The sequence below is a fragment of the Delphinus delphis genome, chromosome 19, assembly GCF_949987515.2.
Source record: "Delphinus delphis chromosome 19, mDelDel1.2, whole genome shotgun sequence".
Lineage (NCBI taxonomy): Eukaryota > Metazoa > Chordata > Mammalia > Artiodactyla > Delphinidae > Delphinus > Delphinus delphis.
In genome coordinates this window covers 23,862,882-23,875,855 of record NC_082701.1, presented here as the reverse complement: position 1 = coordinate 23,875,855, position 12,974 = coordinate 23,862,882, and the positions used below count along the sequence as shown (strand labels likewise).

Genomic DNA, 12,974 nt, shown 5'->3' with positions numbered 1-12,974 from the left:
GAATTGCTAAATACAAGCACATGGTCGCTGAAGCACACGTGGACAGGTATTCCGCACCGCACCACAGCATTCTGGATGCAGTGACCATGGACGTGTATGTCCAAACATCATTTTGTTTCTCCCTATGGCCTGGGGAGAGAGGCAGGCAGACATAGCATAGAACTAAGCAGTAAGCCCAAAGGAAAGTTAGGAAGTTTAAAAATTAAGCCCTTAGAACCCAAACCTAATTTCCTCCCTAAGTGCCCTTAGAACTAGGGGGTTTTGTTTCCTTTTTGGCTCATTTTCCCAGTGGTTCTCCACCAAGAACGGTAGCCTGCCGCTCAACCCTCCCCACACCCGTGGGCATTTGGAAATGGTGTGGGGACATTCTTGATGGACAGAATTTCTTGGGGGCATATAAGTAGTCTGGCGCCAGGACCGCTGAGCGCTCTTCAGGTGTGCAGACAGCCCCACGTAATGGAGAGCCGCCTGCAGAGAAACACTGTGGTGCGAAATCTGTGTTGTAGGGTGAGTCAGTCCAGAATTTCCCCAGATAGCAAAGCGTAAGCCGCATTCTAAGGATTGTGTTCGAGTAGACGTGCGGAGACTTATGTCCTCCACAAGACATTTTCAGCAAAGTCCTACTCTGGGTTGGAATGTCAGAAATTGCTCACAGATCAGCTCGCCTATGCTTAGAGGCAGAGATTCATCTGTGGGCTTGGTTCCCTGGAACACAGGAAAGCCATTTGAACACTTCGTCCTGTAGGATGTGGAAGATCACTACTGTAGAAGCCCTTTTTGTTCTTTTAACCAAGCCCAGATGGTAGGTTGTAAGTAAGTTTTCGTTGTATCTGCTCCTTTTTGTGAAGTCCCAACCTTGGGGAACTCTGTTATGACTACTAGAATGTAATATGCCATAAGGGAGAGGAGTGGTAACCTCCTTTTTTAGTATGAGGAATAGCTGGGGCAACTACTTGCCGCCTAGTGTGTTAATCCTGTTTTTGTGTCTGTGTTTGTCTCAGGAGAGAAACCCTTTATCTGTGAAATCTGTGGCAAAAGCTTCACCAGCCGCCCCAACATGAAGAGGCACCGCAGAACTCATACAGGCGAGAAGCCCTATCCGTGTGATGTGTGCGGCCAGCGGTTCCGCTTCTCCAACATGCTTAAGGCCCACAAGGAGAAGTGCTTTCGGGTGACCAGCCCCGTGAACGTGCCGCCTGCTGTCCAGATCCCACTCACAACCTCCCCGGCCACCCCAGTTCCTTCTGTGGGGAGCACCCCCACGACCCCCGCCCCTCCCATCAGCATGAACCCCGTCAGCACGCTAACCCCTCGGCCCATGCCCCACCCCTTCTCGCACCTTCACATCCACGCACACCCTCACCACCCACACCACCTTCCTATCCCCCCAGTCCCTCACCTCCCCCCACCTCCAGCTCTCTTTAAGAGTGAGCCTTTAAATAACAGGGGCCAGGGTGAGGACACCTTTCTGCGGCACCTGGCAGAGAAGAACAGTTCAGCCCAGCATCACTAACATCCATCTCCTTAAACGTGTTCTCCGCGAGTTCCGTGCCCCGGTGTGAGTTTGCAGAGTGGGGGTTGGTGAGCGTTTCTGTAGCTGTCAGACTCTCCTCAGCCTCCACCCAGAGCTTTGTCATTGTCTTGGTGAATCAGCGCATCCGAGGGAGTGGACGAGAAGACCCTGAGCTCACGGAGGGAACTGTCGAACCAGGGAACCACCGAACTAAAGCCCAATTTGCTTGCATTTTCTGGTGACTTTTATAAATTTCAAATACTCAGACTTGTGGAATTTTATAATTTCATATCAGCTGATGAGGTATGCTTGCTTTTATATCCTGGACTTCTCCTCAAAGAGGGGACAGGCCTGGTTTCCTTTGTACTAATCGGGAAGGCTGTGACATTAATCCAGAGCATTAATTGTATCACTGTGTATCGTAACATTCTTTTCAGCTTTCGGTGCTGGCTTCAGAGTCGAGCTAGCCATGTTTCACAGTATATCAAGCATTATAGAGAAAGACAGAAATTTTCTTCTTTGTGTAGCTCTCCTAATGCACTCTTTATTTTACTACAGAAATTATTTTAGAGTTTTTGTATAGACTTCTTTAGTAGTCTGTTTCTAAAATGAAATGTATTTCAATAAGCAGTGTAATTTTTTCAGTGTAGCTGGACCTATGTTGTAAAATAGAAAAAATTTTTATAATCATCAAAATGTGATTCTTAAAGATGCATATAACTTCTATAGTTCAAAGTTATTCTTACATCCGTACAACTCAAAGGTGCTTCAGAGACTAGATGTATCTGAAAGGGTCTCCAGACCAGGTTACTGCGAAAATGAGGTTTTGCTTTCGGAATCCGGCATAAGTCCTTGGTAGTTTTTTTAATCTCTGCTTAACACTCGGGGGCCTGTTAGGCTCACGGACATGCTGTGTCCTCCATGTTTCGTTCGGTTCAGTTAGTACGTTGAATGGAATGATTTGCAGAGGGTTGAGCCTTTTCCAGGGAGGTCACCTGAAGCTGGCCTGTTTTGAAAATCTGAGTAAAGCTGCTCGCCGTCAAGAGGAGGACGTGGCGGAGGCTGTTTCCTCTCAGTCACGTCTCGCTTCCCCCAGAAATGTGTTCAGGTTCAGCCTCTGTGGGACGACCAACTGAAGTCTCCTAATACACTGCTCACTTTAAGGTTGCTTTATTTTTCTAATTGTCACAAAAAGATAAAATAGTACACTAAAATCACAAACATGATGTTGCCTGATAGCGGCTGAGAAATTCGGATAAGAACACAAATTGGTTATGACTTTTAAAATGTCTCTTCTATCCATGGATGTAGTCACAACTTCGAGCTATTCTAACACAGTTTAAATTGTGGTGAGAGGGAGAAAACGACGTTTTGCTGCCCTGTCCTCTGCAAGCGATGATGTGATAGCAGCCTTCTTGGTGATAAGGAGAGCCGCAAATGGGGCAGGTTTGAAAGAGTTCGGGTAACTTCTAAAGAGCATGGTCAGTCAGGAGCTCATTAGAAGAAAGGCTGAACAGAAGGGCTGACAGATTGGTTATATTTAACTGATCACATTTATCCAGACTCAGTGTAGATAAAAATTTTGTAATTTTTCATCTCAGCGAACTGAGTTTCAAAGCGAGGTCTTTCTTTCTCCCTCTCTCTCTCTCTCTCTCTCATTTTTTTGATCTTGAAATTTCTTCATTTTTCTTTCCTCAAGGTTTTAAATCTTTGCCTGAATCAGAACCCTGACTTTTATTTATTTTTTGATTTTTAATATTAAGTGTGCAGATAGACTTACAGCACTTTTTCTGGCTGATTAGCTCTGTGGTAGGAAAACTGGAACTCTTTCCATTGAGGTTAAGTCCCTATTTTTAAAATATCGCATTCTCTGTTAGCTTTTTGGTTTAATATTTCCAGATTTTTTTCCTTCTGATTACTGCCTTTGTCTTCTATAATGAGCATAGGAGAATTTGGGAATGAGGCGGAAAAGTATCTCAAGACATACTTTTCCTGTTTCTGGATGTAACTTCTAAGGAATGTGGTTTTAAATATTTGTATACATTCTTGGAACACTCAAGTACCCAAACCAATAAGAAAAGTTAATTCCTTATTTATGACTGTTATATCTTTAGCGGCTGCCTCCCCTTATTCACACAGTCTCCTTGGCGTTCCATGACAAGTTTGTGGATATACCATGTGTGGACATACCATTATTTCATGTCCAAGCTTGTAATATTAAAATGATGTTCAAGATGTAAATTACAGCTTAGTTAATTAGTTATACCTTATTTTGTTCTAAATAAATTTACAATATTGGGCAGCAGTTCTGAATTCTAGACTTGAGACCATTGAATCAACCATTTTACGAGGTGTACTATAATTACACACTGGAAAATTCAGGTAGTCGTATTTGATTTTCCATTCAAGTGAATATAGCCATAAGAAAATAGCTACTACATAGGAAAACCAATATTAAGCAAATAATCACCACCACCCTTAACAGAAGCAAAGAAAGGATTATCTTTTTTTTAAAATCAGCATTGTCAAACAGTACATTTCTTAGTGAAATGTATTGTGGAACAATCTGGAAACTTCCAATTTTTTTTCCCTAGATAAGCATACCCTCCCTGATTTGGGGTTTGTGGTCTTCGGGAAAACTGCTCAGAATATAATGACTCCTCACCAGTGTCATATTACATATGCCTAACGAAATGCATTAAGAATATTCATACCATTAATGCTTCTGAATAGAAGAACTGAAGAATTAAGCCTTAAACATATACGTGCATCAGGTTTAACACGCTTAAGACTCAAACTCAGGGTTAAAATTTTGATTGGGGTCCTTTACTAAAATAAAAGTTGCATTTATATATGGTGTGTTCCCTCCCACCTATAGTACAGCACCCTGTGACTTATTCAAGACTTATTAACTACTTGTTATCTGTTTATGAAAAAAAGAACTGGGGAGGAGTTTGAGTTCTCAGCCCTTATCTGTACTTAAATTTTAAAGACGACAGAGGCCACATTTCAGCATTATATAGATACCAAATTGAGGCTGTTTCTCCTGACTTAATTCTACTGTCTTCAAAGGCTTGTATCATTGCTAGAGTTAAGACTTACTTGAAAATTCCCAGCTTGAGTTGCTATTGCTTTTTAAATTTTTTTTGCACTTTTCTCTTCTTTTCTCATAGATTTATCATTCAAATATGAACTCTTCCTTAGCCTGAATGAAAGGCTGCTCGTTGCTTTCTCAAATTGAGTGGGGCGGGCTCATACTGAGTCAGACTTTACATCTGAATGAAGAAAATAAGATGAACGGTTTAAAAGCACGTGGCTTCCTTTCCGTGTATATTTGTGATTTGATCCTTGTTTTTAGCAAGCAGGGAGGTCTCCACATAAAACTTTACTACAGTAGTTCAAAGTAACCTTTGCAAATCAGTTGTGTATACTTTTACAGTCTGCCGTTTTTCCATTAACCGTTCTAAATTAATGACTGAGCGTGGATATTACCACAGTTGTACCATCTTTTGTAAAACTACATTGGTTGAAAGTACCTTTTCATCGTGGTTAGAATGCTCCCTATAATTTTTTTTTTAACATCTTTATTGGGGTATAATTGCTTTACAATGGTGTGTTAGTTTCTGCTTTATAACAAAGTGAATCAGGTATACATATACATATGTTCCCATATCTCGCTCCCTATAATTTGACTGTCCCTTATATACTAACTGGAGGCAAAATACTCGGAAGAGATACTTGTACACTTTTTCTACTTTTTGAAATTTTTTTCACTTTTTATGTTTTTTGAATGGATATGCTTGTTTAGCTTAATTTTTATTTCACTGGAAGTTTTAAATCTTAAGAACATCAAGCAGAAATAGAACTCCATTGCAGACGTGTATTATATTTACCACATCTTGAAGATTTCCGTTAGTGAAACACAGAATGGTAGGTGGGGTTTTAATGTTTAAAGAGAGAGAGAGAGAGAAGAAAACTAAAGTTAGAGAAACCCATCTGTTTGAGCTACTGCATAGAAGAGACAACTTTTATTACATCGCTGATCCACATATGAACATTTCGATGCTGTTGCAGACCGTATGGGAAGTATTTGATGAAAAAGGCATGAGTTACACCTAAGAATTTTATCAACTATCTCCCATTACAAAAATCAACTCACTTGGAATTCTTCAGACTATAAAATTGAGCAAGTGAATATTGGGTTTTAATTTTCATTTACCTAAACCAAGATAGGAAATTTCCCAAAAGATCATTTTTTTCAGGAATGAAAGGTCATTAGCCACTAGAGATACTGGCATTATTATGTACTAGTGACACCCTAGCTAACCTGCTTCTGTCACCTGTAGTGTTTATAACAAATAACAATGACCTTCCGACCCTGGACGCTACCTCGATAAAGCAAACCAGAGATCCTCTCTACACTTTCTATGGAAGCCATAAAAGTTGCCATCGATATATCTACTTTCATAGTTCTGTACTTTTATACTCTCTAGACTTTTTATAGACTTTGTGATCAGATCTTTTTGTCTTAGAGGATAGGTTTTGCAAGATTCAAAGGAAAATCAAACTCCTTGGTTGTCCCAGCTCTGAAGCCTTAGCCTCAGTAAATTTGTTTAAAGAACTAGATAATGTACCACTTATCAACTTTTTCATTAAGCTATTTTGCAGAATTGCATATCGGGAAAACAAACTTCTCTTTCTCATTCCCTAAGTAGAAGCTATATTGTTGTAAGAAGCTACTTACAAAGCGGATTTCTACCTTGTTAGACTCTGTGTATAACTTGATAATATATGTCTCGTCATAGTGTTCCTGGAGTTGTTTTTATTTCCTTATGACAGATTAGTGCGTGTACATCTCTCACTCATCCTGTATTATCTCACTGCAGCTTCAGTCTCTCTCACTCTGTTCTTGAGTGCCTTCAAAAAGCCAGCATCATGGAACATTCTTTTCCTGATCTAAATCCTACCTCTGATTATTCATCCTCCATGAGTATTGGAACTCACTCTTATTCCAATTGATTTGTCTCTACAAACTAGCTCTAAAACCTTGGATGTGAATTTTTTATGTATTTCTGTTTTGCTCCCCCATGTCACTTTTAGATTATGTTTTAAACTTTTATGTATATCTTATTTCTTCACGTATTACATCTCTAGTGATGAAAGGCTTTATCCTTATCGTAACTGCTCATGTTCCTTTCTTTCACCAGAAAGTAGATGTTCCTTTCAAATTAAAGGTCATTGAGTATCTCTTTTGAACATCTTTTTCTCGTCTTAGTCTTCCTGAAATGCCTCCCCTTTCTGATTAAGGGATCTAGATTGCTGCTCTTGCTATGCCCTGTTCTGATACGCTCTCTCTCTTCGAGAAACATTTGGCCAGGTTGTACCCATAATGTTATTTTAGTCAAATCAATTTAAAATTGCTCTCTGGGTTTATCAGAAGTCCTTTACTGATGTTTGATCTGCCTCTCTAATCCTTCTGTCCCTCAAAAGCTTCCGGTTACTCTCTTCTACTTGTTCACATCTAATTAATTTTTAAAATATCGTTGATACGTAGTATATGAAGGATGTCATAAAAAGGAGGTTTCAGTGTGTTCTCCATGTGATAGGAGCACCTTATTGATAAAACATTGTAGCGATTGGCTCATCTTTCACGGTCAGAACTGCAGTTCGTGCTGCGTACAGGTGTCTTGCTCCCTTTCAATTCTCCTCCCAAACTGAAAACAGATAGACCTCATTAAAATGAGGAAATCAGATTGCTTTTTTTTTTAAGTGCATGAAAGCTATTGAGTTGAGTATTTTGGCCTTAGTCGAAATTTTTCCTTTCTGACTTAAAACGTCATGCCTCTTTCCTTAAAGTGGATGATACTAATACTCAGGTTTTCAAGGCTAACTAACAACCACGTGAAGTGGGAGTCTAAGAAGGCAGCTGTTAATAAATTCTTGTTCCTTTTATCTGGCGACAGTATGTTATGGTGGGATGGTGTGATATTGTGAGAATGCTTATGTTTGATAATGAATAAATTCAAGACATTTGAAGATGTCACTGGTTGTTTGGAATGGGAATACTCGTTTACAAAATGCAAAAAGTAGATTTCTACAGAAATAAGTGACAAGAGTTTCTTGTTGTTTGAAATCTTCTTGCTTTAGTATGCCTTGATAGTCCCCAAACCTAGAAGTTTGCCTCTTTTAGGTGGTAACTGGCTACCTAAAGTAACCACTTTGAATCTGTGGCTTTTCTCCTGGGACTCTCAGGCAGCACAGCAGTGGGAGCCGTGCGGGGAGTGGGGGAGGGGGGCGCTCACACCTGAGGAGCCACATCCCTGAGACAGACTGTTGGCTTGTTTCATGTCTTTGTACATAGGAGACGTTTGGCACGAGTATCAAAGGGCCTTTGCCTCTAAGAAGTATCTCCTCCACCTTCTAGTTTCACACCATTTGAGCTTCCCTGGTGAGATCAGGGATGTTACAAATTACTTGAAAATGATTTTGGGGATGGGGCAAGAAGGGGTAGGAGCTGAATTTTGCTTAACTTTGGAAGGAAATCTGGAACTTGCATTGTTGGTTTTGATCAACCAAAGAGCCTGTCTCTAGAGCGGATGTGCCAAAGAATCAAGTTGTTTCTAAATATCTAGCTCCTCTGAGCACACACAGCTTCCTTCTTACCTGACTTCTACAGGTGAAAAGGGACCGTGTGATCACAAGGCCAGAGACACCAACTCACATTCTGCGTAGGACTTGAGGCTGCGTTTAATCGCATTCAGAAGCTGGTGGGAAATATTTTGTTCTTTTAGAAGCTCCAGCCCATCCTAGAAGTATCTTTTCTGTGCTTCATTATTCAACTCATTAGACTTGTTCCAAAAGTAAAAAAGGAAGAAACCGTGTGGCGTAGTTTTGGTGTTTACTGCTGACGTTGTATCCCCAACCATATCTATGCAGCCTCTGAAAATCAGATGAATTCTTCTCCATCTTCCACACGTTCGAATATGCATCTTCCTCTTGACATGGGCAGCATGATTCTGCTCCACCAGCAGTACGGGCTTTGTCCACAAGGGAGCAACAAAATACTTTAGCTTCTTTATTCTTGCCTTCTAAAGAAAGATCCCGCTTTTAAGTCTCTTATAGAATATTCTCTCTAGGCTCAATATTTATTTATAGATCTTGGTTTTTAAGACATTTTCCCTTATTACTAAGTGCTCAGCCTTCATGATGGAAACAAAGGTTGATATGTGGGTCAGAGGTCCTTGTGGGTCAGGCATCTGAATTAGCCTTTTTACATATCGGTGCCAGAGATTGAAAGCCAGAACCTTCCCATGGGGGATCCGTTGTGTGCTAAGTGCAGAGCAGGAAGGCCACCCTCCTCACTTCTTTTCTCCCAAGTCCCACCGCCAGCGCAGGGCCATTACATCTCTGAGAAGGACACGAGCGGCAGGGGTAGCTCTGGAGTATGAATGAGGAAGTGCTTCTTACCTTCTCTGCTCCAAGCAGATGTCTGTTACAGCAGGGACCAAGTCAGCGGGGTCAGCCCTGTGTCCTGACCTGTAGGGAGTCCCCTGCAGCAGCCGCTCCTCCCGGGTAGGATTCAGTGTGTGTTCCCTCTGTGTCAGTTACTTGTCTTAGGGCTCCTAACTGTCATCAGCTCTCTGACCACAAGTTTTGTTTGTGCTCATAGCAGCACCTTCCTCACAAGAAGCAGGTCAGCAGTCAACTAAGAGGAACACCAGACCCTAACTGTTCAGCCCGTAGAGCCAGGAGGCATTTGCACCTGGAATGGCCTTGCGAACAGATACCTGCCTGGCCCTTTTTCCCCAGCCAAGTCTGACCCTGAGCAATACAGACAGATAGAGGCATCCACTTGTAACCCCAGCACTTGGCAAAAAACAAAACTGAAGCTGTGATTGGTTTAGGTAACAAGGGGGCCAGGTGTAACTTGTCTGTCTGTATTTTTGTTTTCCCCAACAGTACTGAAATCACTTGCACTTTTCCTCTTTTCTTAAAGAAAAAAATCCAGTTTGCTTGCCAGGAGTTGTTCAGCGTTAGGTTTACAAAGCTTGTTGTTGAATGTTGAACATTTGTCCAAAGGAGTTTGACAAAACAGAAGCTGCTTGGTCCCTGTTCTGCCTGCTAGGTCATAAGGATTAAGGCCATGTAGCTGGGGTACTTGTGTCAAGTCCAGAAGAGGGCAGTGTCCCTCTCCTACCTCTGTGAGGACGCAATTGAAGGTGAAGGTGGACTCATGTAGGACAGGTACCTCTCGTGCTGCAAAGAAGTTTAGAGGAGTCTTTCAGTTGGGGAGGTGACAGGTAATAGGACAGGATCTCGTAAGATGGGAAAGATACTGGGGAGAGGAGAGCTGCTTGGCCCCAGGGAACCGTAGGGAGGGGGAACCAAGCTTCCCTCCTGGGTCCCCAAACTTGCCCAGCTTCCCTGAGTCCTCTGTATTCCAGCATCCTGTCAGATCCCTCAATGTACTGATTTTCCCCCCTTGTGTTAACTATACCAATATTATTTTTTTAGCAATTGAAATGCACTTTTTAATTTCAACTCAATCATGATTTTAAGTATAAAAAATTTATAGACTGTTAAAACTACTTTTTTGTGTATTTTTAACCACTTGATGTAGCATTGTTTATTTTATTCTTATGAGACTCTGGTACAAGGTGTGCCACTTCATGATATTTCTGAGATGCTGGGCCTTTGGATGTGTACGGTAACCAACTTAATGCTAATGTTCACAGTAAAAAAAAAAAAAAAAGTAGTCATATCCATTGTGTGTATTTCTTCACTTCATTTCTTCCTTCCTTATCCTCATGTGACCGTCCTCATAATAGGCTGGCCAGCCCACAAATCCTGCTGACCTCTTTATGAAGGGTAACATGTTTTCAAGGCTGCTGGCCAAAGTTAGAGTGATTAGTTCTCTTTTATTCTGTGCCGCCTGGCTCAGTGCTGATTGGTTTCAGTAACACTACTCTGTCTAGCTGAACGATAATCTGAACATATCCTAGAAAACAGTATTTGAAAAAAAGGATCATGATTGGGTTCTGAATCAGTCTGAAGAAAAAGAAGACAGATGGAAAGCGCTTACAAAGTACACTCAGTGAAAAGCAGTGATTATAAAATGTGGTACCTGGATGAGGCTCCTTTTCCTTCCCCTATTCCCATTAATTCGTGCACTCGTTTGTTTACTCCACGAATGTTTATGGAGTGCCTAACATGTATTGGGCCCTGACCTGGCCACCGGGGGTTCAGCCGTGAACAAGACACAGTCCCTGCTCTCATGGAGCCCGTGTTCCAGTGGAGGAAACCTGACAACAAACAAGTAAATAATTCTCCAACAGTGAGGCTTGCCCTCAGAGCTGTTACTGTAGCCACTGGAGGATCGACTATTTTCTACCGAGCCTTTCACGCTCAGGATTCCCGTTTCTTTCTGTCTAAGGATTCCAGTGAGGGAGTTAAGCACAGAGAAAGGAAATCTTGGTCAAGGTTCCTTTTGTTTCAAACCTCTTAGAACGGAACAAAACTGCCCAAATCATGGAATTACCATTCTTATTCTTCATCATCTTGTAACTCTGACTAGATGCTGATGTTAACACACTTTTTTCATGAATATAAAGTGGATATTCCCCCTACCCCAGTGTATACTAAATCAGTGGCTTTCAAACTTTGGCTGTGACCCATAGTAAGAAATGTATTTTCTCATTACTTGGCTATCCAATATACATATCTATGAATTTATTTATAAAAGTGAATTAAAAGTCCAAGAAAAATATCTTTGTGCTGCACTTTGATATTTTCTATTCTTTTTTTTTTTTTTTTTTTTTTTTTTTTGCGGTACGTGGGCCTCTCACTGTTGTGGCCTCTCCCGTTGCGGAGCACAGGCTCCGGACGCGCAGGCTCAGCGGCCATGGCCCATAGGCTCAGCCGTTCCGCGGCATGTGGGATCTTCCCGGACCGGGGCACGAACCCGTGTCCCCCGCATCGGCAGGCAGACTCTCAACCACTGCGCCACCAGGGAAGCCCTCTATTCTATTTTTTAAATGCTGATCATGAACTACTAAATTAATTTTAAGACCCACTAAGCCCTACCTGCAGTTTGAAGAATTTTTTCCTAAAGCAGTGTATATGTGTATTATTTTATTCCAGCAGCAGCTTGAATTCAATTTCCTACAGAATCGGGTTGTTTTAACTGGATCTTCTAACATTTTAAGTCTTACGTGTTTCTATTTCTGCCTGGGTCCAAACTCTGAAGCTCCCTGCACAGATTAGCCATCTCTCATTCCGGTGCCCTGCAGCGGAGACAGGTCAAATCTTGGGCACACTGCAGTCAGTCCTGTTTCATGGGGCCTCTAACCCACTGCCCGTACAACGATCCTCGATGAGTCACGCCTCCTTGTGTCCACACCCTTCTGTAGTCTGTCCTTGCCCCTCCTTCCATTAAACTCCCAGTAAGAAGTGTGGCCATTCTCAGCTCCCTTGAATCTGGGCCGGTCTTAGGAATTCTTTGACCAATAGGATGTGGGGAAATGATGTTGCAAGTCCTGGAGCCTGTGCAGCTTCTGCCTTTAATTCTCTTGGAACGTGACTGAGGAAGCTCAGGTGAGACCCCTGACTGATGAGAAACCGCGTGGAGAGAAGAGGTCCCAGCTGTCCCTGTCAAGGTTCCAGGCACGTGGCTGAGGCCATAGCAGGCCCTTCAGGTCAGCCGACACGCCAACTAAACGCATGCTTAAGAGCCCAGGTAACGCCAGCAGAGTAACTGCCCCACCAACCCAAAGAGTCACCAGAAATAAATGATTTTTGTTAGAAACCACTAAGATTCGGGGTGGTTTGTTACACAGCAATAAGATAACCTGGAAACGCCCTCAGATTTAGGTCTAACAGTTACTAAGAGCTTATAATTCTGCACAGTCCGTTATGCAAGAACTTTGGGGGGCATGACGAAGTAACAGTTTTAGCTCATGTGTAACCCTGCTACTTCTATTTCCAATCCCTATTCAGCAACTGTGGACTTGGAGAGGAAGGAGGGTTTCCTCATGTCCACAGCTGATTTCATCAAGAACGCCACCATTTCAGAATTGCCCTCCACCCAGATTTCTGGCCTGCTCTTCTGTGTTCCCAGAACTTCCTGGGTTAGGTACTGCCTGGGTTTAGAGCCCTCTGACTGGTACATCTCACCCCCAGTCCCTGCACCTAAAGCATGGTAGCCCCTTACTTAGCTTCCATCTTTGCAATGACATCGACCTTCCCAAGATGTTATCAGGGGAGACAGTATAAGAGTTAGAAACACACAGGCTTGTTCACAGACAAACTTGGGCTCGACCTTTTCTCCCCTAACCGTCACTTCTGTGGCTGTAAGTTATCTAACCACTCTGCGCCTGTGTCCACATCTGCAAGGGAGGATATTAATAGCAACTCCCTTAAGGTCACTGTGAGGATTGAATAAAGCCGTGCAGGTAAAATGCTC

The 12,974-nt window shown here is 42.3% G+C and overlaps 1 protein-coding gene across 2 annotated transcripts in view; it reads left to right on the top strand.

Moving 5' to 3' along the window:
• ZNF652 (zinc finger protein 652) overlaps positions 1-11,266 on the top strand; it is a 71,262-nt gene extending 59,996 nt beyond the window's left edge. For both annotated transcript variants that reach the window (XM_059997069.1, XM_059997068.1), the window contains one exon: positions 1,002-11,266. In XM_059997069.1, coding sequence (XP_059853052.1) covers positions 1,002-1,513 — 512 coding nt within the window. In that variant the 3' untranslated portion in view covers positions 1,514-11,266. The remainder of the gene's footprint in view (positions 1-1,001) is intronic.
• Positions 11,267-12,974: the final 1,708 nt, after the last annotated feature.